The sequence below is a fragment of the Sturnus vulgaris genome, chromosome 3, assembly GCF_052056855.1.
Source record: "Sturnus vulgaris isolate bStuVul1 chromosome 3, bStuVul1.hap1, whole genome shotgun sequence".
Taxonomy (NCBI): domain Eukaryota; kingdom Metazoa; phylum Chordata; class Aves; order Passeriformes; family Sturnidae; genus Sturnus; species Sturnus vulgaris.
In genome coordinates, this window is record NC_142245.1 from 114,191,815 (window position 1) to 114,218,608 (window position 26,794).

The following is a 26,794-nucleotide window of genomic DNA, read 5'->3' on the forward strand; positions in this document are numbered from 1 at the left end:
GATCCCTGGGTGCTCCAACCTCGCCTTGGACACTCCCAGAGATCCAGGGATTCTCTGGGAATTCCAGCCCAGCCAGGAATTCCTTCCCAAGATCCCACCCCGAGCTCCCCTTTCCCACTGGAAGCCATTCCCTGGCTCCTGGCCCTCCAGCCCTTTCCCAAATCCCAGCTCTCCTGGAAACCTCTGGAAAAGGCTCCCAGCATTCCCTGCATCCTTCCCTCATCCAGCTGCACATTCCCAGCTCTCCCAGCCTGGATCCATATTCCCATCCTCATCCAATGTCTGTATTTATATTTTCCATAAAATCCATAAAATAATTGGCACTGGGCACATCCTTAGCTCCATCCCTATAAAACAGCTCTGCTGCCTTTTTCCTGGGAAAAGAGGCCTCCCTCCATCTCATCCCCTCCACTGCCACTCCCTGGAACGTTCCTGGCTCATCCCTTTCCTGCTTTTCCCAAAAAAATCCTGGATCATCCTTGTCCTTCTTTTCCTGAACGCTTCTGGTTCCTCTCCTTTTCCCAACTGATCCTGGCTCTTCCCTCTCCTCCTTTTCCCAAATCCCTCCTGGCTCTTCCCTCTGCTTTTCCCAACAAATCCCAGCTCATCCATCTCGTCTTTTTCCAGCTGATCCTGATGCATTCCTCTCTTCCTTTTCCCAAAACCTTCCTGGCTCTTCCCTCTCATTTTCCCAACTGATCCTGCCTCATCCATCTCCTCCTTTTCCAGCTGATCCTGGCTCATCCATCTCCTCCTTTTCCCAAATCCCTCCAGGCTTTTCCCTTTCCTTTTCCCAACTGATCCTGGCTCATCCATCTCCTCCTTTTCCAGCTGATCCTGACTCATTCCTCTCCTTCTTTTCCCAAAACCCTTCTTGCTCATCCCTCTCTTCCCTTTCCCAAAACACTCCTGGCTCATCCCTCTCTTCCTTTTCCCAACTGATCCTGGCTCATCCATCTCCCCCTTTTCCAGCTGATCCTGACTCATCCCTCTCCTTTTCCCAAAACCCTTCTTGCTCATCCCTCTCATTCTTTTCCCAAAACCCTCCTGGCTCTTCCCTCCCCTTTTCCCGTCTGATCCTGTCTCGTCCACTTCCTTCTTTTCCCAACTGATCCTGGCTTATCCCTCCCCTCCTTTTCCCAAATCCCTCCAGGCTTTTCCCTTTCCTTTTCCCAACTGATCCTGGCTCATCCATCTCCCCCTTTTCCAGCTGATCCTGACTCATCCCTCTCCTTCTTTTCCAAAACCCTTCTTGCTCATCCCTCTCTTCCTTTTCCCAAAACGATCCTGGCTCATCCCTCTCTTCCTTTTCCCAACTGATCCTGGCTCATCCATCTCCCCCTTTTCCAGCTGATCCTGACTCATTCCTCTCTTCCTTTTCCCAAAACCTTCCTGGCTCTTCCCTCTCATTTTCCCAACTGATCCTGTCTCGTCCACTTCCTTCTTTTCCCAACTGATCCTGGCTTATCCCTCTCCTCCTTTTCCCAAATCCCTCCAGGCTTTTCCCTTTCCTTTTCCCAACTGATCCTGGCTCATCCATCTCCCCCTTTTCCAGCTGATCCTGACTCATCCCTCTCCTTCTTTTCCAAAACCCTTCTTGCTCATCCCTCTCTTCCTTTTCCCAAAACCCTCCTGGCTCTTCCCTCTCTTTTCCCAACTGATCCTGGCTCATCCCTCTTTTCCTTTTCCCAAAACCCTCCTGGCTCTTCCCTCTCCTTTTCCAGCTGATCCTGGCTCATCCATCTCCTTTTCCCAAAACCCTTCTTGCTCATCCCTCTCCTCCTTTTCCCAGACTTTCCGCTGGCCGGTGGCGACCAACATCGACGGGAATGAGATCCTGGAGATCCAAGTGTTCAACTACAGCAAAGTCTTCACCAACAGGTGAGTCCTTCCTTCCTGGAATCCTTCCTGGAATCCTTCCTTCCTGGAATCCTCCCTGGAATCCTTCCCAGTTCAGTTTGGAGGCGGGAGGGTGAGGAAGGCACCGGTTGGAGTTTCCTGGGAATTTCTGGTGCTGCATGAGCGGCTCAGGGAGCGAGGAATTCACCCCGGGAATTCTGCGGTGCTCAGCACCGAGTTTTTCCCAAGTTGTGCCGTTTGTTTCCACAAAATTCCTGTGCTTTAAAGGAAATCGGAATTTTTTTTGGATGGATCATCCAGGTGGAAGGTGATGCCGGAATGTGTTTTCCCAGATTTTCTAAGTCCTGACGGTGTTGGATTGATTGTGTCCAGGGAAATTGTGGCTGCTCCATCCCTGGAAGGGTCCAAGGAAAGACTGGACAAGAGCTGGAGCCAACTGGGATAGTGGGAGGTGTTGGGCTTGGAATGGGATGGGATTTAAGGTCCATTCCCACATGGATCCATGGGCACACCTGGAAAAGAGAAGGATGCAGGGAATGCTGGGAGCCTTTTCCAGAGGTTTCCAGGAGAGCTGGGATTTGGGAAAGGGCTGGAGGGCCAGGAGCCAGGGAATGGCTTCCAGTGGGAAAGGGGAGCTTGGGGTGGGGAGGAGAAGAGAGAAGAGAGGAGCTGGTGCTGGGAACATCCCTCCAGGAATGCTGGGATTATGTGGAATAGGAATTCCCATTAAAACAAGGCAGTGCTGGAACTCCAGCCCATTTTTTTTTTTTGTTCAGGAATAAGTTGGATGAGGTTGTGAGGTTCCTCCAGGAATTCTGTGAATAAATGGGAAAAGAAATTCCATTAAAACAGGGCAGTGCTGGAACTCCGGCCCATCCTCCGAATCAGTTGGAGGAGAGGGGAGTGAAGGGAGAATTTTGGGAACATCCCTCCGGGAATGCCGGCAACACGTGGGAAAAGAAACCCCGTGGTCTGGAATTCCAGCCCATCCTCCTTGGCCAGAAAAACTGGAAGAGGAGGAAGAGAGAGGAGGGAGAGGATTGGGAACATCCCTCCGGGAATGTCTGGAGTGGGAATTCCCATCAAACCAAGGCAGTGCTGGAACTCCGGCCCATCCTCGGAATTGGCTGGAGGAGGAGGAGGAGGAGGAGGAGGAGGAGGAGGAGGAGGAGGAGGAGGAGGAGGAGGAGGAGGAGGAAAGAGGAGGAAGAGGTTTGGGAGCCTCGGGAAAGCTGATCCGGGCTCTCTGTGAATAATTCACGTGCGGCTGATGAAAGCCATTGATCAAAGGCCTGGAAAAAAACGGGATACCTGATCCAGGACCTGATCCAGACCCTCCAGAATGGCCAGGGAGTCACATCCGAGTGGCTCCTTTTGTTCCCTCGTCCCTGTGGCTGTCGCCAGCAGCCAATTCCTGGGAATATGATCCTTGTTTGGCCTCATCCAGGTGCCTCTGGATCCCCGTGGGTTCATCCCAGCTCTGGAGGGTCCCCGGGAGCGTTCCCAGGGTGCTGAGTATCCAAGGAAAAGGGCAGGGCTGGATGAGGGAAAAACCTCCTAATCCCCCCCAGATGGGTCACAGCATCCCAAAAATCCTGTCCCCAGCTCCTGGATTGGGAATTTCCAGGCTGGGAATCTCTCTGGGACACATCCAAAGCATCCGGGTGTGGGTGGAGGAGGAGCAGAGCCTCATCTTGCCCGTGGGTCATTCCCAGGTGGAAATTCCCAATGGAAAAGCTCCACACGAGGGAAGGATCAAAATTTGTGGGGCCTCCACATCCTGGATAAAAACCAGGAGATTTCCATGGCACAAAATAATCCGTCTGATCCCATCCTGGAAAATCCTGGTGTGAAATGGGATGGCCTGGGTGGGAATACCGGAATTCTGGAATTCAGTTGTTTTCCATGGTCTCCTGGTCCCCTGGGACACCTTCAGAACCCCTCTAAGATGGCAAAAAATTCCTGGGATGTTTTCCCACGGTTCCAGGCCCTGGGAGAGGATGGATGGAGGAAATTCAAGATCCTAGATTTTTGGGGATTTGAGCAGGAAAAACTGCCTTGGGACATTCCTGAGGGGATGTGGGAATGGGAATCACTCCCAGGAAAGGGGAAGATCCAGGGAAAAAAAGCAGAGGCACAACCAGGGATGAATCCAAGAGGCAGCTGTGATCCAGTGGCTATGGAGCATCATCCCCAAACTTTTGGCACAACCTTTCCAAGCAGGTTTTCCTGGTGCAGCAAACAGGGATAAACACCGGGCAGAGATCCCAATCCTTTAGGAATGTGCACAAAACCCCAGGAGATTTCATTCCAGGGGGTTCCATCTCCTCCTTGTCTCTGTTTTTCCTCTGGAGCAGCAAAGGGATCCGGCCAAAGGCCCAAAGCCACATCCCAAACCTTTTCAGGGGCCACAGAGAATTTTTCCTAAAAATTTCTAAAAATTTCCCCTGGAAAACCAATCCCATGGGGAAGAGGCAGGAGCTGCTCCGTTACCTGGCTGGGACACAAGGAGCCGGATTCCAGAGGATTTAATCCATCCCTGGAGTCTCTGGGGTGGAAAAACAGCTTGGTCCCATCTTTTGTTCTTCTCCAGCCATGGAGATCCTGGCACAGCTCAAGTCCTTTGTGTCTCCAGAGGGATCCGCGTTTCATCCTCGGAAAATTATCCGGGGCTGGAGCAGGAGAAAGGAAAAAAAATGAACTCTGGAGCTGGAGGGTTCCCTGTGGTCACACTGCCCTCCCCACACGGAGCAGTTACACGGGATTTTGGGATGGAATTCCTGGCTGTGAAGGGCTGGGATGGAATTCCCAGGGAAGTTGTAGATGCCCCATCCCTGGAAGGATCAAAAAAAAAAAAAAAGTTGGATGGGGATTGGAGCAATCTGGGATTGTAGAAGGTCGGGGCTGGAATGGGATCAGCTTTCAGGTGCTTCCCACCCAAACCATTCCAGGATTCCATGCTGGAATCCTCGGTGCTCAATCCCTCGTGTGTGACCCCTTCAGCTCTGGCCACGTCAGAATTTGTGGAATTTTTATTTTTTGGATTCAAACACGGAGCAAGAGCCTGAGTGCACCCAAACTGCCACTTTTCCACGTTTGGGAAATCTCATCCCAAACTGAATTTCCTGGCAGGATATTTCCATCCCCGGGGTTCACTCATCATCCTACTCCACTCACCTTTTGATGAAAAATCCATTTCCATTTAATCGGAATTTTTGCCAGAGTTTCCTGAAGAAAAAGGGGGAAGAAACTTGGCTGGAGCAACTTCTAACAGCTGGAGGCTGCTGAGCTGGAGCAGCTGGAGTGTCCCAGATTTCTCCAGGTATTCCAGGTGAAAATGAACCTGGAGCAATTACAGGCTCCTGCAAGTGGAGGGAAGGGGATAATTAGGAGGGAAGTGATTTTGGAAGCTCTGATTCCAAGGCGTGACACAATTCCAGGTGAAGCTGCAATTTGGCTGGAGAGGAAAAATTCATTCCAGAAAAGCTCATTCCAGAGCAAGCTCCAGGCAGGAACTGCTGGAGGAAAGAGCTGGAATTAATCAGGATTGCCCAAGCAGGGATTTGGACATCCATGGAAAAGCTGCAGGTTCCAACTGGGAATGGACATTTCCGTGAGGGATCAGCAGGATAATTCCCTGGAAAGGGGCCAAAAGGTGTGGAATGGCTCTGCTTTCCTTATCCCACCTTTCCAGGGGTGTCTGGAAGTGGGGACCAAACTGGGATGGAGGTCCCAGGATTTGGGTCTTGTCGATTCCGAGGGATGATGGATGGATGGATGGATGGATGGATGGATGGATGGATGGATGGATGGATGGATGGATGGATGGATGGATGGATGGAGGGATGGATGGATGGATGGAGGGATGGATGGATGGATCCATAGATGGATGAAGGGATGGATGGATGGATGGAGGGATGGATGGATGGATTCATTGATCCATGGATGGATGGAAGGATAGATGGATGGATCCATAGATGGATGGATGGATGGATGGATGGATGGATGGATGGATGGATGGATGGATTCATTGATCCATGGATGGATGGATGGATGGATGGATGGATGGATGGATAGATGATGGATGGATGGATTCATTGATCCATGGATGGATGGATGGATGGATGGATCCATAGATGGATGAAGGGATGGAGATGCCATTCCCAAAAAAGAGCCTCTCCCTGGCTTCAGGAACAGAATGGGCCCATGGATCAGTACCCAAAGGCTGAGGGAGCAGAGGAGGGAAAATGGGATTTCCTGGACTGGAAGATGCTGTTGGCACAGACAGGTGGAATTCTTGTCCTTGGAAAACTTCAATGCTGGCAAAGCCTGGCAGGATTGATGGGATCCACCATCACCTCAATCACTGTGTCCCTGGAATCACCTCAGGGATCCCTCAAAGTCAGAGACATCCCTGGAATTTGGGATGCACCAGGAGGGCAAAGCCTGATGAGTCCCGGGCTTTGGAGCACCCCGGACTCCCTGATCCCGGGATTTGAACGAGCTGGGGTTGGAAACCGGAGCTGCTCCTCCGGGCTGATAAAATTACGAGTGACCCAGAAAATTTCCCTTTTTTTTTTTTTTTTTTCCATCAGCAGAAATGCCGGGGAAGGGAGGGAGCAGGGCCCTGATGAATTATGGAACGCTTGGAATGGAGAGGCTGCACAGACAAGTCCTGAATATTTAATTCCGTCTTGCTCAGATCCTGCCGGGGCCGGGGGGGAAGCGGCTCGGGAAGGATCCGAGGGGGGACAGGAACTTCTCTGGGATCCTGTGCCAGGACTCACCACCTTCACAGCCAGGAATTCCTTCCCAAGATTCCTTCTATCCCTGCCCTCTGCTGCAGGGCTTGGAACGGCTCGGAATTACCTGGTTTTGTCACGGATTCATGGAATGGTTTGGGTGGGAAGGGACCTTAAGGATCATCCCATTCCAACTTTGACACCTCCCACTGTCCCAGGCTGATCCAAGCCCCTCCAGCCTGACCTTGGACACTCACTGGAATCCAGGGGCAGCCACAGCTGCTCTGGGAATTCCATTCCAGCCCCTCCTCACCCTCACAGCCAGGAATTGCTTCCCAGGATCCCACCCCAAGCTCTCTTTTCCCAGTGGGAGCCATTCCCTGTGTCCTGTCCCTCCAGGCCTTGTCCCCAGTCCCTCTCCAGGCCCTGCCAGGGGCTCTGAGCTCTCCCTAGATCCTTCCCTTCTCCAGGTGAACATTCCCAGCTCTCAGAGCAGCTCCATGGTCTCCTCTGGACTCTCTCCAGCAGCTCCACATCCCTCTGTTGGATCCCAGAGATGGAGCAGGGGGAATATTCCAGGAGGAATTTCCTGTTCCTTCCTCAGCCCTCTCAGGGCACTGAGCACCTGGGAGCCGAAAGTGCCTTGGATCCACCTGGATCCAAGATCCAAGATCCAAGATCCAAGCCCCCACTGAACCTGGGAATGTTTTGGATTCCAAACAGGTTAAAAAAACAGGGACAACTGCAGGAATCCGGAACCCTTGCAGGCTCCACTCCTGAGGAATAGCTGGAATTGGCCTGGATGATCCCTGTGGGATGCTCCCAACTCAGGATATTCCACGAGATAAACCCAGGCTTTTCTCAAGGAATGCTTTCCCAAACAAACGTGCTGCTGCTGCTGTGGCAGACAGGGAATGACGTTGTTTTCCAAACCCTGAAATCCAGGTGGATACAGCAGCGTTTTCCTCGTCTTGGAGAAGATAAAGGACGTTCCCATGGGATGCAGAATTTCTTCTGAATTATGGAGTAAACAAAGGAAAGGTTTTCCTGTTCTGTGTCCTACAGAGCACCTTGGAGACAGAGCTCTGCCGGGATTGATCCGTGCTTGGAATGTGGAAAATGAGGGATGGAGGTGGAAATCCTGACAGGAGAGCCCTGGAGGGGCTGGAGGTGTCCAGGGAAGGGAACGGAGCTGGGCAGGGGCTGGAGCCCCAGGAGAGGCTGAGGGAGCTGGGAAAGGGGCTCAGCCTGGAGAAAAGGAGGCTCAGGGGGGATCTTTTCCCTTTCCACAACTCCCTGGGAGGAGCCAGAAGGGATCAGGATCTGCTCCCAGGGAACAAGGGACAGGATGAGAGGGAATGGCCACGGGGAGGTTCAGGTTGGATATTGGGAGAAATTCCATGGTATCATTGGAGCTTGGAGCCACCTGGGATTGTGGAAGGAATTGGGTGGAACGGGATGAGCTCCAAGGTCCATCCCCACCCAAATCCCGTGATTCCATGATGCACATGGATGAGGGACAGGCCTCAGTCCTTGTGTGAGTCACCGTGGATGTTCCATGTGGAAAAGGTCACTTTGGGATTCCTCATCCCAGGAATTCAAGGGTGACGGTTCCCAAACCTCCTCCTTTCCTTATCCCAACAACATTCCCTTGGAATGGCTCCTCTCTTGGCTTCTCCTTTTTCCATCCTCTCCACTGATTCAGGATCTCACCTCTCCCTCTTCCTAAGGAAAATGGGAAGCAGAGTCCTGCACAGCTCCTGGGACAGCAAAGCCCTTTTCCCGTGAAAACCAGGTCCTGGTGGGTGAAAACTCCCGGGATTTCCTGGCTGCTGGAATCCAAAATGCAGGGAAATCTCAAAACATTAGGCTTGTAAGCCAAAGCTTAGAATTAAACACAGGATTTGATTTGAGACCTTGGAGAAGACTTCCAAACTTAGGTGCTAGAAGCAAGAGTGTGGATTTATAGTCTAGAGCAGAGACGTGTTAAGTAGAGAAAATTTTAGCGTTTAAAGTTTTAAGATGCAGAGAAAAGTTTAGCATTTCAAGTTTTAAGATATAGAGAAAACAAAGGTGATTTAAAAAGTAACCAGAAGTTTTAGGGTGCAGCACTGTAGGTTTGTGTGCCATAATATGATTGGCTGAGAAAGCTCACACTGGAGTACGAGTCAATGAGTTGAAATATCTTAGTATTGGGTTAGAAACATAAATATTCCTGCTGGCAGTGTTTTATTGGCTAATAAACACATAAAAGATTTTGTAATCAGAAGTCCTGTGACTTCTGGGCCAGGCAGTGAAGATCTGTGAGATGAACTCACAGAGATAAGAGAAATAAACCACAGTACTCGATGTAGGAAATAAAAGAAATAAACCACAGTACTCTGTGTAGGAAATAAAAGAAATAAACCACAGTACTCTGTGTAGGAAATAAAAGAAATAAACCACAGTACTCCATGTAGGAAATAAGAGAAATAAACCACAGTACTCCATGTAGGAAATAAAAGAAATAAACCACACTACTCTATGTAGGAAATAAGAGAAATAAACCACACTACTCCATGTAGGAAATAAGAGAAATAAACCACACTTCCTAAAGCAGCCCAGAGATCTCATCTCTGCTTCATTGGAAAAAAAAAAAAAAAAAAAAAAAAAGGGATCTGGGATGTGGGATAAAGCCAGAGCTGTGCTTTGCTCCGCAGGCTCATCGGGACGTTCCGGATGGTTCTGCAGAAGGTGGTGGTGGAAGGGCAGCTGGAGGTGACGGACACGCTCATCGATGACAACAACTCTGCCATCCAGGTGTGTCACCTAGCCAGGTGTTCCTTGAGCCGTGTGTGTCCCCCCCGGAATCTGTGGGAACGGGGATGTCGGTGTTCCCACCCCGATCCACAGCCTTGCCTCCATCCCGTTACTCGGGAAGGGAGGAGGAAGCCGGGAATGTCCGGGGGGTGCACAGAGGAGCCCGGATTGGAGAAGTACGGGAGGTCTGGTGTTGGAAAGGGGGTTTAACCCTTTAAGAAATGAGGTGCACGGGTACATGGGAGTCTGTCACGACAGGAAGAAAGAGCCGAGTTTATTCAGAAATAATAATTGGTTTTATGGCATGGCTGCAACTCCCAGAGTAGAGAAAAGGTGATTGGTTCAGAGAGAAGACACCCCATGGCCAGGGCCTGGGCACACACCACAACAGGGGTTTGATTTTGTTATTAATTCCTTTTTATTGTGACCAAATCATCACCCTGGGAGAAATTCTCCCTGGCCTTGAGCTGGAGCAGCTCATGGGCTGGGAACAGAGCTGAGAAGCTCCAGCCTGGAATATTTTTCAGGCTGTAATTTTCTTACTTTCTCAATATGTGTCCCACAGTTTGGGATTGGGGAAAAGGTAGGGATGGATCCGGTTTGATCCAAACATGGACGGGGGAGCCAGAGGCCAGGATGGAATCATGGAATTCCAGACTGGTTTGGGTGGGAGGGATTTTAAATCCCTTCTCAATCTGACACCTTCCACCATCCCAAGGTTGCTTCAACCTTTCCAGGGATCCAGGGATTCTCTGGGAATTCCAGCCCAGCCAGGAATTCCTTCCCAAGATCCCACCCCGAGCTCCCCTTTCCCACTGGAAGCCATTCCCTGGCTCCTGGCCCTCCAGCCCTTTCCCAAATCCCAGCTCTCCTGGAAACCTCTGGAAAAGGCTCCCAGCATTCCCTGCATCCTTCCCTCATCCAGCTGCACATTCCCAGCTCTCCCAGCCTGGATCCAGAGCCTGACATTGGATCCATCCATAGCCCAACTCCTCTTTTGGAAGGAATTTCGGGAACAAGGGGTTTCACTTGGAACCTCGGGACTCCAGGAAGGGTCTCCCTCCTCCTTTCCTCCCCCTTACATCCCCAACTTCCATAAAAAATCCCACTGAATGGATTCTGAGCATCCTAAATCGTGGAATCATGGAATGGTTTGTGTTGAAAGGGACCTTAAAGCTCATCCAGTTCCACCCCCTGCCAGAGGGCAGGGATGGATGGGATGTTGGGAAGGAATTCCTGGCTGGGAGGGTGGGGAGGGGCTGGGCTGGAATTCCCGAGGAATTCCTGGATCCCTGGGAGTTTCCAAGCCCAGGCTGGATGGGGCCTGGAGCACCTGGGGACAGTGGGAGGTGTCAGGATTGGAATGAGTTGGGATTTAAGGTTTCTTCCCACCCAAAGCCGTCTGGGATTCCAGGATTCCATCCCAAGCCCTGGCCAGGCTCAGAGGCCCCTCCTCATGCCTGGATTATTTCATTCCAAAATCATCATTCGTTTTCCATCAGGAATTTGGGAAAGCTCAGCTTCCATCCCTTGATTTTTTCTCTGTGCTCCTTGTGACACTGCAGGATCCTAAAAATCCAGGATTTTCCTCCTTCGGAGCACGATTTCAATCAGGCAACTTCCCAATAAACCAGAGAGCAGCTGGGATTGTTTTTTCCAAGCACATCTGCACTCCTTGCATTTTCCTTCCCTCCTCAGAACTGGATTCCTGCTTTCCATCGGTCCAATTCCCTCCATCCCCCCCCCCCCCCCCCCCCCCCAGGAGAAGCCACTTCATGGAATCCTGCTCTCCCCGCCTGCCAATTCCAGGAATTCCGCTCCTCTGCCCCTGTCCTTGGTGCTGGATGAGGCAGCGGCTTCCCGGGAAAAAAGGGGGGAGGAGGCTGATTTCTAATGGAACCCCCGGGGCTGGATGGCAGGATCAGAAATAGCTGCGTTTCCAAGCGAGTTCCAAAACTCCGTTTCCATGGGAAACGGCTCCCGGGAGATGGGAACGCAGAGAGGGAAACGCTGCTGCTGATCCGAGCAGGGGGAGATTTTCCAGCGGGATGGGGGCTCGGGATGAGGGGATGGAATTCTCATCCTGCTTTTCCCAGAGGGGTGGAAATGATGGGATTCCAGGCGAGGAGCTGCTTGCTGCCTCAGGGATTCTCCAAAGAATCCAAAGGCCTGGGAAAACAGAGTCAGAGTCCAGAGGAGGTCACGGAGGGCTGGGAGAGCTGGGAATGTGCAGCTGGATGAGGGAAGGATGCAGGGAATGCTGGGAGCCTTTTCCAGAGGTTTCCAGGAGAGCTGGGATTTGGGAAAGGGCTGGAGGGCCAGGAGCCAGGGAATGGCTTCCAGTGGGAAAGGGGAGCTCGGGGTGGGATCTTGGGAAGGAATTCCTGGCTGGGATGGAATTCCCAGAGAATCCCTGGATCCCTGGCAGTGTCCAAGGGTGGATTTGGATCATCCTGGGATGGGATTGAAGGTCCATGGATCCCATCCCAAACCATTCCGGGATTCTGGGATCCAGGACACTCAGGATCCATCCTGAGGGATTTTTATGGAATTCAGGGAATGGAAAAGGGAAGGGAGACCCTTCCTGGAGTCCCCAATTCCCAGTGAAGCCCCTGGATCCTGAAATTCCTTCCCAGAGAGGAGCCGGGATGGGGATGGATCCAATGCCAGAGCTGGGAGAGCTGGGAATGGAGGGAATTTCCTGGGAAATGAGATTTGGGAAGGAATTCCTGGCTGGGCTGGAATTCCCAGAGAATCCCTGGGAGTGTCCAGTGCCACCCTGGGATGGTGGGAGCCGTCGGGATAGGAAGGGGATGGGATTTAAGGTCCTTTCCCAGCCATCCCGAGGCACTTTCTGGGAACCCAAAGGAAAGGTTGGAAATTATTTTCCTTTTTCCGAGCTGGCCGAGATCCATTCCTGGCAGCTCCCACCCTCCCTCCTGACTTTATTACCTCGGCCAGGAGATTAAAAACTCCAGGAACGCCACAGCCAGGAGCAAAATTCCAGCTGTGTCCAGTCTCCTACAAAAGAAAAACCAGCCTGGCTCTGAATTTATTTTTTTTTTCTCAAATAGCAGGAAAAGGAAAAAAAAATCCATTAAAAAATCGATTTAAAATCCCCAGGGAAAGATCAACCCCTCTCCCAGCTCTGCAGGGAAGTTTCTCCTTCTTCATTTTCTTTCCCATTCCATTGTTTCCAACGGGAATTTCTCCTGATTCCAGCCCACACCTCCTAATTGCCCTTCCAAGGGATGATCCCACTCATCCCACAAATCTTTTACTTTGTTATAGCCCTAATTTTTCCTTGAAAGGGTTTTTAAACTCCTAAATCCATCTGGAAAGGGAGATTTTAACCCCAAATGTCTGAAAATGTGAAAATCTGAATATTTCAACTTTGATCCCTGTTTTTTCCTCCTACTTTCCTGTTTTTGTGAGTTTTTTGGGCGGTTTTGTTTTGATTTTGGTTTGGTTTTTTTTTCATTCTCCAACAGCTTAGTAGGGGTAACAATGGGGAAAATTAGGTGTGATTGACTCAAATTTCGGTTTTGCCCAAAAAAAAAAAAAAAAAAGAAAAAGAGAACAGAAATCAATCAAAACCTTCCCCCAGAGCTCCATTCCCAGCTGGGACTGAGTCACCCTTTGGCTGTCACGTGTGGGATGCACAGAATCCCCCTGGAATTGCTGTTATCTTCCCAAATCTTGGATTTTCCAGCCTTCCAGCATCCCCTTGTTTGGAGCAGTTGTGGAGGCTGCACCTCCTCTTAAACATGAACATGGGGAAAAGGGGATTTCTGTAAGAAATTTCCTCCTTTTTTTTTTTTTTAACCTTTTCTTCGTGTGTTTTTATCTAAAATGCATTGTTTTTGAACCCAAAATTACAGATAATTTCTCCATGGAAGCAGAGTGGAGGTGGAAAAGTGCTTTTTCCTTGTACTTTAATCTCGGCAGCAGCTGTCAGCTTTTGAAAAGAGATTTTTTTTTAAGGAGATGGAATTGGGAATTGGTTTTTGGCTTTTTTTTCCCCCCTGATTTGCTCTGTCCAAAGATGAGCTTTTAGAAAGATTTTGGCCACGGGAGCAAAGGCAGCAGGATGAAACCCCACGGATTTGATTCCATTTGGAAGCCAGGGAAAGATTTTAGGGAGAAAAAAAAAAAAAGGAAATATTTTAGGGACAAAAAGATTTGAAAGCTCCTAACCTGAATTTGCTACGACCTGGAGTAAGTTGGGAGTGGCCACATGGAAAAGGGAATTTACTCAGAGTTGGTTCATCCAAGGAGGTCCAGATTAGAGATTAAATATTGGGATATTGGAAAGGAATTCCTGGCTGGAAGGGAGGGGAGGGGCTGGGATGGAATTCCCAGAGAAGCCGTGGATGCTCCCGGATCCCTGGGAGTGTCCAAGGAAAAATTGGATGGGGCTTGGAGCAGCCTGGGATAGGGGGAGGTGGGATGGGATTGGGATGAGTTTTAGGGCCTCTTCCCAAACCATTCCAGGATTCCATGATCCATAAGAAGCTGGAATTGAATCCGGGACTCAGCCAGAGCCGGGTCCCTCCGTGTCCCCAAATCCCACCCGGGCTGGGAGATCCAAACCAGGACCAAGATCCGAGACTCCCCAGGGATGCCCATTCCTAAAAAAATTCCCTGCCGTGCCTGGAGACAGGAGCAGGCTGGAATAAAGCACCACAAATCCATGGATTAGCATGGATTCCCAGGGTAAAATTCCCAACAAAGTGATGGACCAGGGAACGGGGCTCCATCTGCTCCCAGGGTTTGCAGCTTTCCGGAGCTTTTCCTCCTCCCGGCGGGTCTGGGATGCTCTGGAATTCCCGGTGAATCAGGACCATGGTCAGATCCCTGTCCGGTCAAAAGCTGCTCTCCAAGTGTCCAGGAATGGAAAAACTTTGGGATCAGCGAGGCTAAAACATCCAAGAGCCGAAGCTCTTCCCATTTTTTTTTTTTTTTTTTTGGGTTTCCCGGGATATTCCACGGGCGCTGATTGCCCCTCCCTGTCTCCCAGACCAGCGTCTCCATCGAGATCCGCTACCAGGCTCTGGATGGCACGGTGGGCACCTGGAATGACAAGGAATTCCTGGAGACTCCCAGCGTGCACTCGGAGGGGGATGGGAGATATTCCCTGGAGACCGACAGCCTCCTGTCCGGCCACCGGCACGGCTCCGACGCCTCTCCCGGGAAATCCAACCAGCAATCCTCGGAGAGGAACTTCCGGAGGTAACGGGACACGGAGAGCTTGGATGTGGGATTGGGGGGGGAGGGTCGGGAGGGCTTGGATTGTTGGGAAAGGGCAGCGGCATCCCAAGCCCTCAGAGGATCCATGGAACAGCTCCAGGTGAGGGTGGGATCCAGGTGAGGGTGGGATCCAGGTGAGGGTGGGATCCAGGTGGTCTCCAGCAGTTCCTGGTACTCCACGACACCCAGACAGAGCTGAACTTCCAGGGTCGTAGCACATGGGGGAAAAATATCATTCCATGCAGATCCCAAGTGGATAAAAGTTCTGGATGTAGGTCAGGGCTCACAGGTGGATCCGTGGAACAGCTCCAGGTGAGGGTGGGATCCAGGTGGCCTTCAGCAGATCCTGGTGCTCCACCACACCTGGAGAAAGCCAAACTTTCAGGATTGTAGCACACGGAGGGAAAACGTCATTCCACACAGATCCCAAGGGAATAAAAAAATCTGGATGGAGGTCAGGGCTCACAGGTGGATCCGTGGAACAGCTCCAGGTGAGGGTGGGATCCAGGTGAGGGTGGGATCCAGGTAGCCCCAGAAGTTCCTGGTGATCCAGGACAGAGCTGAACTTCCAGGTTTGTAGCACATGGGTGGGAAAATGTCATTCCATGCAGATCCCAAGTGGATAAAAGTTCTGGATGCAGGTCAGGGCTCACTGGTGGATCCATGGTGCATCTCCAGGTGAGGGTGGGATCCAGGTGAGGGTGGGATCCAGGTGGCCTCCAGCAGGTCCTGGTGATCCAGGACAGAGATCAACTTCCAGAATTGTAGCACGTGGAGGAAAAATGTTCCATCCTGATCCCAAGTGGATAAAAGTTCTGGATGCAGGTCAGGGCTCACAGATGAGGATCCCTGGAACAGCTCCAGGTGAGGATGGGATCCAGGTGGCCTCCAACAGATCCTGGTGCTCCACCACACCTGGACAGAGCTGAACTTCCTGGATTGTAGCACATGGGGAAAAAAACGTAATTCCACGCAGATCTCAAAGGGATAAAAATTCTGGATGGGGGTCAGGGCTCACAGGTGGATCCGTTGGCACAGCTCCAGGTGAGGATGGGATCCAGGTGAGGGTGGGATCCAGGTGAGGATAGGATCCAGGTGAGGATAGGATCCAGGTGAGGATGGGATCCAGGTGGCCTCCAACAGATCCTGGTGCTCCACCACACCTGGAGAGAGCTGAACTTCCAGGATTGTAGCACATGAGAGAGGAAGCATCATTCCATGCAGATCCTGAGGGGATGGAGGGTCTGGCTCCTGGCCAGGCCCAAAATCCTGGTGGGATTTCAGTCCAGGTGCAATCTCAGGTGTCCATGGTGCTCCCAGGACTGAGGTGGCTCCGGGGCAGCCGTTGGGATCTCAGTCACTCCCAGGATAAGTGAAATCCCACAGCTGGTGATTCCTGCTGGGAATTCCTGAGGAATCCCACGGTGGCAGGTGGGACACCTGCAGTTCTTCCAAGGAAATTTCCAGTTTTCCATTCATTTAGGGATCCGTAGCTTTTCTTGGGTGTCTCTGTGAGCTCCTGGGATCAATCCCAGGGACTGAATCCCGACATTCCTTGACACAAATGTCATGGATTCCTTGAATCTTTGACATTCCTTGATTCCTTGGAATCAGTTGCAATCCCAGCCCAGTGACTGGGAATGCTGCAGGTGACTCCATTGGATACTCAGGGCACAATTCTTGGATGGTGGTGGAGTCTCCATCCCTGGAGGTGTCCAAGGAATTCCTGGATGTGGCACTCAGAGCTCTGGGCTGGTGACAGGGTGGACTCGATGATCCTGGAGGGATTTTCCAACTTCTGGGATTCTCTAAATCCAGGATTTGCAGCCACGAGGGAATTCGTGGAATTCTAAGGTGTTTTTTCCAGGCAGCTTTCCAGAGTTTTTGGAATTGTGTTGTCTGGGGTGGCTTTGTCCATGGGTCCAACTCTCGAATCCATTGGGAAAGGGAACAACTGGAAGAGGGGAGACATCAAAGCCCTGAGGTTGCTGGAATTCTTAAGGAATGAGATGAAGGTGGAAGGGAGGCTCTGGAAAAGGGAGAGGGGGACGGTGAAGGCAGAGCTGGGTCCTGGTGTCACCCACGGCTCCCTCGGGGACACCACATTCCCTGCCTGCTCCTCATGGATCAACCACTTCCACGGTGATGGGTAAAGGAGGATGATCCTTGTATTCCCAAATCATGGAGTCGTGGAATATCAGAACCATTTCAGCTGGAAAATCCCTCTAAAAAGCAAATATTCCCCCAAACCCACAGGGATCCCAGCCTGGAGCTGTGAATCCAAACAGAGCCCTTGGAATCAGCTGCTTTTTCCATCCCATTTCTGCCCCTCAGGGTTATCCCATTTTGGACCACATTCCATTAGGGATTAGCACTTCATTGTGGCCAAAAAAAAAAAGGGAAAAACGCTTTTTTCCCCACGGATCCAGACCGGGAATAGCCCTCTAATTGCTCACATCCCTCCGAGGCAGTTCATTAACTGTGGGAACTGGGCTGAATCCAGGGAATTTTCAAGCAAATCGGGAGCGCGGCTTCGTTTCCCGGCTCAGCGAACCGGGACGAGGCAGAGCCGGGAATGCGCCGATGGATTAAACAGGAGGAGGCCGGGCAGGGAGCCAGGAATGGCACGGCTGGAAGAGGGAGGTGAGGCTGTGTGGGATGGGATATCAGAGTCCTGCCCGTGCCGCTGGAATTTGGGGATGTGGGGACGCTCCATCCCTCGTGGAAGTGTCCAAGGAAAGGTTGGATGGGGTTTGGAGCAGCCTGGGATAGTGGGAGGTGTCCCTGCCATTGCAGGGGTGGGACTGGGTGGGATTTAATGTCACGTCCCACCCCAAACCAGTCTGGGATTCCAGGGGATTCCAGGGAATTGGAGGATGCTGCTGGGATGGCTCCAGGATGGGTTTTCCGGTTTCTCATCAGTTGGATCCTGTGGGATGCAGCTCTATGGGATTAAAGCAGAAAATTAAGGATGCAGGGAGAACTTGGAGCCCCTTCCCGAGCCTCAAGGAGTTCCGGGAGATCTGGGATTTGGGAACAAGGATGGAGTGCCAGGAGTCAGGGAATGGCTTCCCACTGGGAAAGGAGAGCTTGGAGTCGGATCTTGGGAAGGAATTCCTGGTTGGGAGGGGCTGAGCTGGAATTCCCAGAGGAGCTGCCCCATTTTAGGAAGAGTTGTGGCATTTACAGGATGTGCAGAGCCGTGTCCTGGGTTGGATATTGGGAAAAATTCCTTCCTGGAAAGGTTTGCCCATCCCGGGCACAGCTGCCCAGGGCAGGGGTGGAGCCCCCATTCCTGGAGGGATTTCAAATCCCTGTGGATGTGGCCTTGGCAGTGCTGGGGATGGTCGGACTCGGAGAGCTTTTCCAACCCAAAGGACTCAGTGATTCCGTGACTTTGGAATCCTGAATCCCGGGAAGGACAGGGCTGATGTTTGCGGTATTCCCACCAGGATGGAAGAGGACGAGCTGTATTTCCACAGCGAGGATGAGCTCCTGGGAGAGGGGGATTCCCTGAGCCAGGGATCCCTGGACACGAGGTAGGGAGAGGCTCCTCAGTGCTGTGCTGCTCCTTGCCTTTTCCCCATGGATTTCCCACAGGAATTGTCCCTGGATTCCCATTCCTGGGCTGCTGGTGGGGAGGAGAAGCGATGGATCAGCCAGGAAAGCAGCCTTGGAATGGGATCCTGGATGGGGATTGGGATACTGGCTGGGACACTGCCTTGCCTTTGAGGTGCCCTCCTGTCTCCATGTCCTGTCCCCAAATCCCAGGATCAGCCATTCCCATGGGAATGAGCTCCCTGTGTGTGCATGGAAGTTTGTTTGCTGTGGCTTTTCTTGGTGTGACAAAAGAGTTTGGGAAGGAGCCAAAGAAAGGGAATTTCAGGGGAAATCTCAAGGATCATCCCAAGACGAGCTCAGCCACAGGAAGGGAAAAGCTCCTGAATTCCTGTGGGATAAGGGATGGCAGGAAGGACATGGAGGGGCTCAGAATAATGGGATTGAACCCTGGCTCTGCCTCAGATAGGGCTGAGATGGACCAGCTGATCCCTGTAGGTCCCTTCCAATGGGAAATATCCCATGGATCCCATTATCCCATGGATCCCATCCCATCATCCCATGGATCCCATTATCCCATGGCTCCCATTATCCCATGGATCCCATCCCATCATCCCATGGATCCCATTATCCCATGGATCCCATTATCCCATGGATCCCATCCCATCATCCCATGGATCCCATTATCCCATGGATCCCATTATCCCATGGATCCCATCCCATCATCCCATGGATCCCATTATCCCATGGATCCCATTATCCCATGGATCCCATCCCATTATCCCATGGCTCCCATTATCCCATGGATCCCATTCCATCTCATGGATCCCATTCCATCTCATGGATCCCATCCCATTATCCCATGGATCCCATTATCCCATGGATCCCATTCCATCTCATGGATCCCATTCCATCTCATGGATCCCATCCCATTATCCCATGGATCCCATTATCCCATGGATCCCATCCCATCCCATCCCATCCCATCCCATCCCATCCCATCCCATCCCATCCCATCCCATCCCATCCCATCCCATCCCATCATCCCATTATCCCATCCCATCTTTTCCCTGGCTGGGCCATGGATTCTGTTGGATATCAGGACCTGGGCCTGGATCATCCATCCCAGGATTCCCAGTCAGCCTGGATCAATTCTGGCTGGGAGGGGCAGGAATTCCCCCAGCCCTTCCTCGTGGAAGTCAGGGATGAGGGAGGATGTGGAGATAAATTTGGGAGAGGGAGATTCCCAAAGCAAAGCCAATTAAACGAGGTTTTTAGGGATAACAGGAGTAGAGGCCTGGAAGGGGATGAGGCAGAGAACACTGGAAATGCAGGAAATTCCCTGGGATGGGAAAAGTTTATCCCCCATCCCAAACAATTCCTAAATCTCAGCATCTCTGGGGGTGTTAATGGGGTTTTATCCCTGTTTTCACTGAGAATTCCTGGAGGATTTTGCTCCAAGGAATGCCTGGCTCGGGCTGTAGCAAACACGTGCTGGAATCTACCAGGAATCAAAAAAAAAAAAAAAAAAAAAAAGTTGGGAAAAAAAAAAAGAAAAGAAAGGTGAGAGAGTGAGAGGTTCCATAGTGCAGCTTTTGGGAAGGATCCACAGGATGTGAAGCATCCTTTGGAATCCGAGGAAGGGCTTTGGTTAAAATTCCTTTGGGAAAAAAAAAAAAGTCCCAGCTCCTTTGGGAGACCTTTCCTTCTCATCCACTTACAGATCCCAGATCTGGGAACAATTTGGATGGGAAGAACAAAAGGAGGAATGCTGGTGTTTGCAGAGCTGCATTTCTGGCAGGGATTTCAGTGGGATGGGGAAGGCTCCTGTTGTATCCCAATCCCAATCCCATTCCCTGCTCAGCTCCTGAACATCCCTTCCTGCAGCCCAGGGATCCCTCTGGATTCCCTGTTTAACACATGGATGGAAGGTCTGGGAGCAGGAGGGCAGGGATGGGAAGGAAAGGGGGAGTGGGGTACACAAGGAAAAATGGGATGAGCAAGGCAGGGAACTCCCTGTCCCTGGAATGTCACAGGAGAAGCCTCAGGGATCATGGGCCAGGCCAGTCCACAGCCCTGGAGACCGGGAATTGTGAAGCCATGGAATGTTCTGGCTGGGAAGGGACCTTAGAGCTCATCCCTTCCCAATCCTGGCTTTTCCCACTGTCCCAGGCTGCTCCAAATCCTGTCCAGCTTGGCCTTGGACACTCCCAGGGATCCAGGGGCAGCCACAGATTCTCTGGGAATTCCATCCCAGCCCTTCCCCACCCTCCCAGGGAAGAATTCTTTCCCAAAATCCCATCCAAATCCAGCCTTTTGCAGTTTAAACCTTCCCCTCTCCTCCCTTTTCCTGACATTCCATCCCTTATCCAAAATCTGTTCCTGAACACAAGGACCCGGTTTCATTTCCATCTTTTCCAATGACTAATCCCAAAATCCCAGGTATTCCCTTCCCTGTTCTGCCTTTCTCCCATCCCACCCCCAGCTTGGAGCCTCTTCTCCACCTGGAGAATCCCCTGGGATTTGGGCACAGATATCCCAGAGAGGGTTGAGCCTGGAGATCCTGGATTTTGGCAGCTCTGGAAGCAGAGGAAGATCCAGCAGATCCAGGAGAAACCTCATCCCATTCCCACGGAGCAGAGCACGCACGTGAAGGATTTTGGGAATTGTTCTGTGGAGTTGCTGATTCCAGGGGAAGCAGATCCATCTTTTCCTGGGAGTCTTCCTTGGCTGGATCCAGGCTGATCCCTTGGTCTGACACAGGGAATTCTTCACCTTCATCCCCTCCTTTCCCAGGAAATTCTCTGGGAATTTGCCACCCTCCCGCGTCCCCAGATCCACGTGGATGTCTCTGCTTGGGAATTTCCCAAAATTGGGGAATTTCTGTGTGAACAGGAACCCCCCCCACGAAGAAATCCTGCAGCTTTCCAAGGGATGGGAAGGGTTTTCCATCACTGGGATGATGGCAGGGCTTTCCAAAGGTTTCCAAGGGCTGGGAATTTCCCTTTCCTCCTTCCAGGAATCCTGGCACAGGGTACAGCACCCGCCCATTCCCACTTTTCCTTTGGGATTTGAGCAAATCCATCCCAAAGAAAAGGAAGGAGTGGGAAAAGGAGGTGAGGCAGGAGGGAATCACTTGGAAAAGGTGGAATATTGGTCAAGTATCCCCCAAAATCCAGTCTGGGACAAACCTGGATCCTGTGGACACAACGGGAAGTGGCCTGGGGGTATCCTGGGATTCCAGCCATGCATGGAGTGCTTTGCTGTGCCAGAGTGTTCCCAAGTTTTTCCTGGCTTATAAAACAACGGAAGAGCCCTTTATCCTCACATCACAACTGGAATTTTTCCTCTCTCCCTGTAAATTCCCAAGCCTTGGAGACGAAGCAGAGGAAGATCAGCATTCCAGGTAAATTCCCACAGCAGATCCGCCCCCCTCCAAAGTTTCGCTTTCCAAAGAAAAATCCTTGAATCCAGGAAAAAACACATCAAGGCTTGGATCTGTTAAATTCCATTTTTGTGGTTTCCCCGGGGATCCCAAGTTCGGAATCTGCTCATCCTGCACAGAATCCAGGGATGAAGGAGCCAGGAATGGGAGGTGGGACCTTCCCACGTGCCAGGTCCCTGGAATGGCTTTGGCTCCTTGATCCACTGGGAACTTTAACCAGACGCATCCATGAAAAAAAAAATGGCAGGAAAGGATCTAGAATAGGGAAATAAAGAGCTAAAAAATCCAGTCTGGATTAAAAAAAAAAATCCCAGGAGATGGGAGGACATTGGAACCAGGACAGGATCCTTCAGAAAGCTGGACTTGTGTTCCAATGAGGAAAACAGGAAAGAGCAGGAAAAATTCAATACTGGGAAGGAAATCTTCCCTGTGAGGGTGGGGAGGGGCTGGGATGGAATTCCCAGGGAATTTGTGGCTGCCCCTGGATCCCTGGGAGTGTCCAAGACCAGGCTGGAGAACCTGGGATAACGGGAGTTGTCCCTGCCCATGGAATGGGATGAGCTTTAAATCCCCTCTCCCACCCCAACCATTCCAGGATTCTACGATCCCACGATTTATTCCCCCTTAGATTCCCGGGAAAAGCCAAGAGGGGTGGGCACTTCCAGAGGCAGTTCAGGAATTGCCAAAACCTGGCTGAGTCCAACTCCCAGCCCCCTGGAAAACCGAGATCCCGGGAAGCTCCATCCGATAGGGGCTGTCCTTGAAATATTCATGGCGAGGACAGAGCTCGGAGCCGAAAGGAATCTGCTCCCGGTGAATTATTGATGGAAGCTTTTCTTCCGTGTCCCGGTGGATCCGAGCCTTGTCCGAGTGCCTGTCGCTAATTTTCCCTCTGGCACCTGCTCCAAAGTTGGGATCCGTGCCAGGAATGGCAGAACTGGGGATGAAAATCCCCACAGGCTGCCCCAGGGCATTCCCATTCCCATAGGGATGTGGCACTTGGGGACGTGGGTCAGTGCTGGGAATGGCTGGAATTTGGGATAGTGGGTAATTTATCCACGTACAAATAGATAAGGAGGGTCCCAAATCCCCAAATCCGTGTGGCATTTGGGCACGGATCATTGGGATGTCACAGTGCCACCACCAGGATGAACAGGAAGTTTGGGATCCTTTTCCATCCTGGGAAAAAAAATCCCAGTCAAGGTTTTCCGTATTTTTTTTCCCAACTCCTCCATTAAATTTAATTAAATTACGTTAATCATTTGATGTGCCATTAAATTCCTTGGGGGAAAAAAAAAATGCATCCCGAGGATCCTGAAAATCAGGAAAAGGTTCAAACCAATGGAGCAGATTCTGCTGTGAGTCCCAGGGCAGAGCTTCCGGAACCTGGAGATTTTTCCTGGATTCTGGGAATGTGAATTGCCCCCAGCCAATTCCAGTGGAGGAGATTCCCGGATGGAGCAGGAGCGATGGATAATTCTGGAAGTGCTGGAGGCAGCTCCTGTTCCTCTTGCTGGAAGCTCAGATCCAGCCTCCAGATGGGTTTTTCCCGGGAATAAGGGGAGTGGAACACCCTGGGCTGGAGGCACAGCTGGAATTCCCTCCCTGGAGCACCTGGAGCTTGGACACGGCCCCATCCTCCTGGGAAGGGATGTCCCTGCTCCCTCAGGAATTCTGACTTTGGGATTTGATGGAGTTTTTTTTTCCCTCTCTTTCTCTCCGGTGCCTCATCCAGGATTAAGTTTAACGATGGATACAAGGCAGTGGCAAGGTACCAAAATATCCTGGTGGGGAGGGATCCCAGATTTTTTTGGAGGGGATCTGGGATTTTGAGAGTTTTGGGGGATTGCTCCCATCCCAGCCCATCCCAGGCACCCACATCCTACAGAGAGGTGCTGATCCTGGCATAAACCTGGGATTTGGGATACAGGTCAGCCTCGTCCTGTCCCCCTGTATCCCACATGGTGATACCAGGAATTGCAGTGCCAGGACACAGGGAATGGCTTCCCACTGCCAGAGGGCAGGGATGGATGGGATATCAGGAAGGAATTCCTGGCTGGGAGGGTGGGGAGGGGCTGGGATGGAATTCCCAGAGAAGCTGTGGCTGCCCCTGGATCCCTGGGAATGTCCCAGACCAGGCTGGAGCACCCTGGGACAGTGGAAGGTGCTGGGATTGGAATGGGATGATCCTTAAGGTCCTTCCCACCCAAACCATTCCTGGGATTTGAGGATCAGCCCCTCGCCCTGTCCTGCTCCCGTGGGCTGGGGGTGGCTGTGTCCCATTGGGAATGTTCATTAATTCCTCACGTTCCTCCTCCTGGCTCCGTCTCCTCCCAACAGTGAAGACCCAGAAGATCCCAGGTACAGGACGTGGTGTCCCTGCTTCCCTTTGGGAATGGTGTGTGCATGGATGGGAGCAGTCCCTGCATGGGGTTTGGATCCAGGGAAAGGCATTTTCTGGGATCATCCATCCCTGGGATTCCCTCTGTCCATCCTAATCCCAGCAAGGACAAATCTCCTTCCAGTCAGGGACTCCTGAAGGGGCTCCCAGAGTCATGTTTGTATTCCAAGCAATCCATGGATCCATCCTTCCTTCTATCCATCATCCATCCATGGATCCATCCTTCCATCCATCCATGGATACATGGATCCATCATCCCTCCATCTATGGATCCATGGGTCCCTCCATCCCTCCATCTATGGATCCATCCATTCATCCATTCATTCATGGATCCATAGATCCATCCCTCATCCATCCATGGATACATGGATCCTCCATCCACAGACCCATGGATCCCTCCATCCATCCAGAGATCCATCCATCCATCCATCCATCCATCCATCCATCCATCCATCCATCCATCCATCCCTCATCCATCATCCATCCCTCTATCCATGGATCCATCATCCCTCATCCATCCACGGATCCATCCCCCCCATCCATCCCTATCAGTGCTGTCCCACCTCTGTTCCCCATTCCCTGGGATCCTTGGGCAGCCCTGGCACAGGGATCTCTCCCTCTGGGACACTCCCAGCTCGGTTTCATTGGATTGCTCCCTGCATGTGGATGAGTTTGAGGGGGAGAAGGTGGAGGACGAGAGTCCATCCCTGGATCACAGCTCATGGAATCGCTCCTTTGGATTGCAGAGCCAAGGCCAAAGGGAAAGAGAAAAAACACCTGGTGCTGCCCTTCAGGTACCCCAATTCCCTGATCCCTGATTCCCTCCAGCTCTGGGCTCCAGCCCTGGCAGCAGAATCCCCTGGGAACAGCAGGAGCCTGAGGCCATTTTCCCAAGGGGAATGCTCCAAACTGAGTTGTTTGAGGGATAAAATGGGATTTCTCCAGCTGTGCCCATTCCAGGCCCCCCGAGCCCAGACTGGGACTGTCCGTGGTCACTTTTGGCAGGGAGAGTTGGACTGGAAGGGCTCAGGGAAAAGGGAAGGAGGGAGAAAGAGGAATTGGGCTCCATCAGGCCCTTGGAAAAGGATCCTGGATCCCTCAGGAAGTGAAGTCACCCACCAGGAAACCCTGATCCAAGTGCCAGGAATGGAGCAGATGCAGGAATCAGGAATGGGGAGAGGTGCAGGAAACACTTGGAGTAGGAGGAAGGAAACAGAGGAAAAGCTCTTGGAATGTGCTGTGTTCCTTCATCCCTCATCCAGGCCGTGCTTTCCCTGCAGGAAGAGGGAAAGGACACAGGATCTGCACTTCCAGGGATGGATCCCAGGGATGGGACATCCCAGACTCTCTTCCCACCCAGGGATGGGACATTCCCGACCCTCTGCCCACCCCGGGATGGATCCCATCATGACTCCAGGGAATATTCCATCACCTCTTCCCATCCAGGGATGGATCCCAGGGGTGGGACAATTCCAGACCCAGGGATGGGACAATTCCAGACCCTCTGCCCACCCAGGGATGGATCCCATCCTGACCCCAGGGAACATTCCAGCCCCTCTGTCCACTCAGGACATTTTAGACCAGGAAGGGAAGGAGATTTCCAGCCGGGCTGGGGGAGGGAAGGATCCCACCCAGTGAGATCAGAGGGATGTGATCCCACAGGGATCCCGCCTTGAATCCCGGCCAATCCATCTCCGGTGTGTCCTGGACCAGCTCCCTGAGCTCCGGGAGGAGGCGTGGAATGATTTAATTCCTCTCCTGGCAGCTTTTCCAATGCCGAGCTGGGGTTTGGTGTTCCCAGGAGGAGCTCAGCTGGCCGGGGAATCATTTTTATCATTTTTATCATTTTTTTCCCGCTCTGCTCCCATAGTAGGATTCGGGACAGGGGGAAAGCAGGAATGTCTGGATCAGAGCAGGCTGATCCCTGCCCCTGCTGCTCTTCCCAGTTTTCCACCCGTGTCCCATTTTATGCTGCAGCTCTTTTGGAATTCTCACAAAACCCATCCACCAACACTTCGTTATTTAATTTTTTTCCCGAGTGGTTTTCCAGCAGCTCGGGCGCATGGAGCTGGAATTTCAGGCTCTGAAATCAGTCCCTTGTCCCCAGCCCGGCGGAGGAGCCGCTGTAATTAACTCCAGCCTTCTTAATTACTTCCCGAGCTGCTTAATTGCTGTCTCCTCCCTAATTGCTGCAGGACAATGAAAGCGATTAACGGGGGAGAGGGAGAGAAGTAGGGAGGAAAACAGGGAAAAGGACGGGAGAGGAAAACGGGGAGAAAAAATAGGGGGAAAAAAAATGGGAAGCAGGAGCCGAGAGGAAAATACGGAGGGAAACAGAGAGGAAAAGAAGGAAGCAGGACCAGGGTGGAAAAAAGAGAGGAAAATGGAGAGAAGCAGGATCCGAGTGGAAAACAGGGAAGAAGGATCCGGGGAGGAAAACAGGGAGGCAGAACCTGCAGAGGGAAATGTGGGAGAGAAGGAAAACAGAAGCCAGGGAGCAGAGCAGGATCTCAGAGGGAAAAGGGAAGGGAAGGATCGGTGTTTCCTATGTGGGGTCGGGGCAGGGATGAGGAATTCCGGATCCAGCCCATTCCCTGCAGCTCGGGCCACTCTGGAGGGGGAATATGGGTTGGGATAAAGGAAGTTAAAACCATAAAGACAAAAAAAACCCCCAAACTATTGCTCTCTCCAGAAAGGAGAAGCCTCATCCCCTGCCTAGGAGCTTCCCAAACCCGGGAA

General features: G+C 51.8%; 1 protein-coding gene across 7 annotated transcripts in view; it reads left to right on the forward strand.

Annotated features, from left to right (window-relative positions):
* Positions 1 to 26,794, forward strand: part of OTOF (otoferlin) — an 89,922-nt gene that overhangs the window by 7,381 nt on the left and 55,747 nt on the right. For 2 of the 7 annotated variants that reach the window (XM_088162617.1, XM_088162619.1), the window contains exons 3-6: positions 1,793 to 1,881; positions 9,302 to 9,401; positions 14,422 to 14,633; positions 18,104 to 18,190. In XM_088162617.1, the coding sequence (XP_088018743.1) occupies positions 1,793 to 1,881; positions 9,302 to 9,401; positions 14,422 to 14,633; positions 18,104 to 18,190 (488 nt within the window). Of the gene's footprint in view, positions 1 to 1,792; positions 1,882 to 9,301; positions 9,402 to 14,421; positions 14,634 to 18,103; positions 18,191 to 23,389; positions 23,426 to 23,994; positions 24,016 to 24,801; positions 24,850 to 26,794 lie in introns of all 7 variants that reach the window. The other 5 variants (XM_088162614.1, XM_088162615.1, XM_088162616.1 and 2 more) reach the window with 5 other exon arrangements.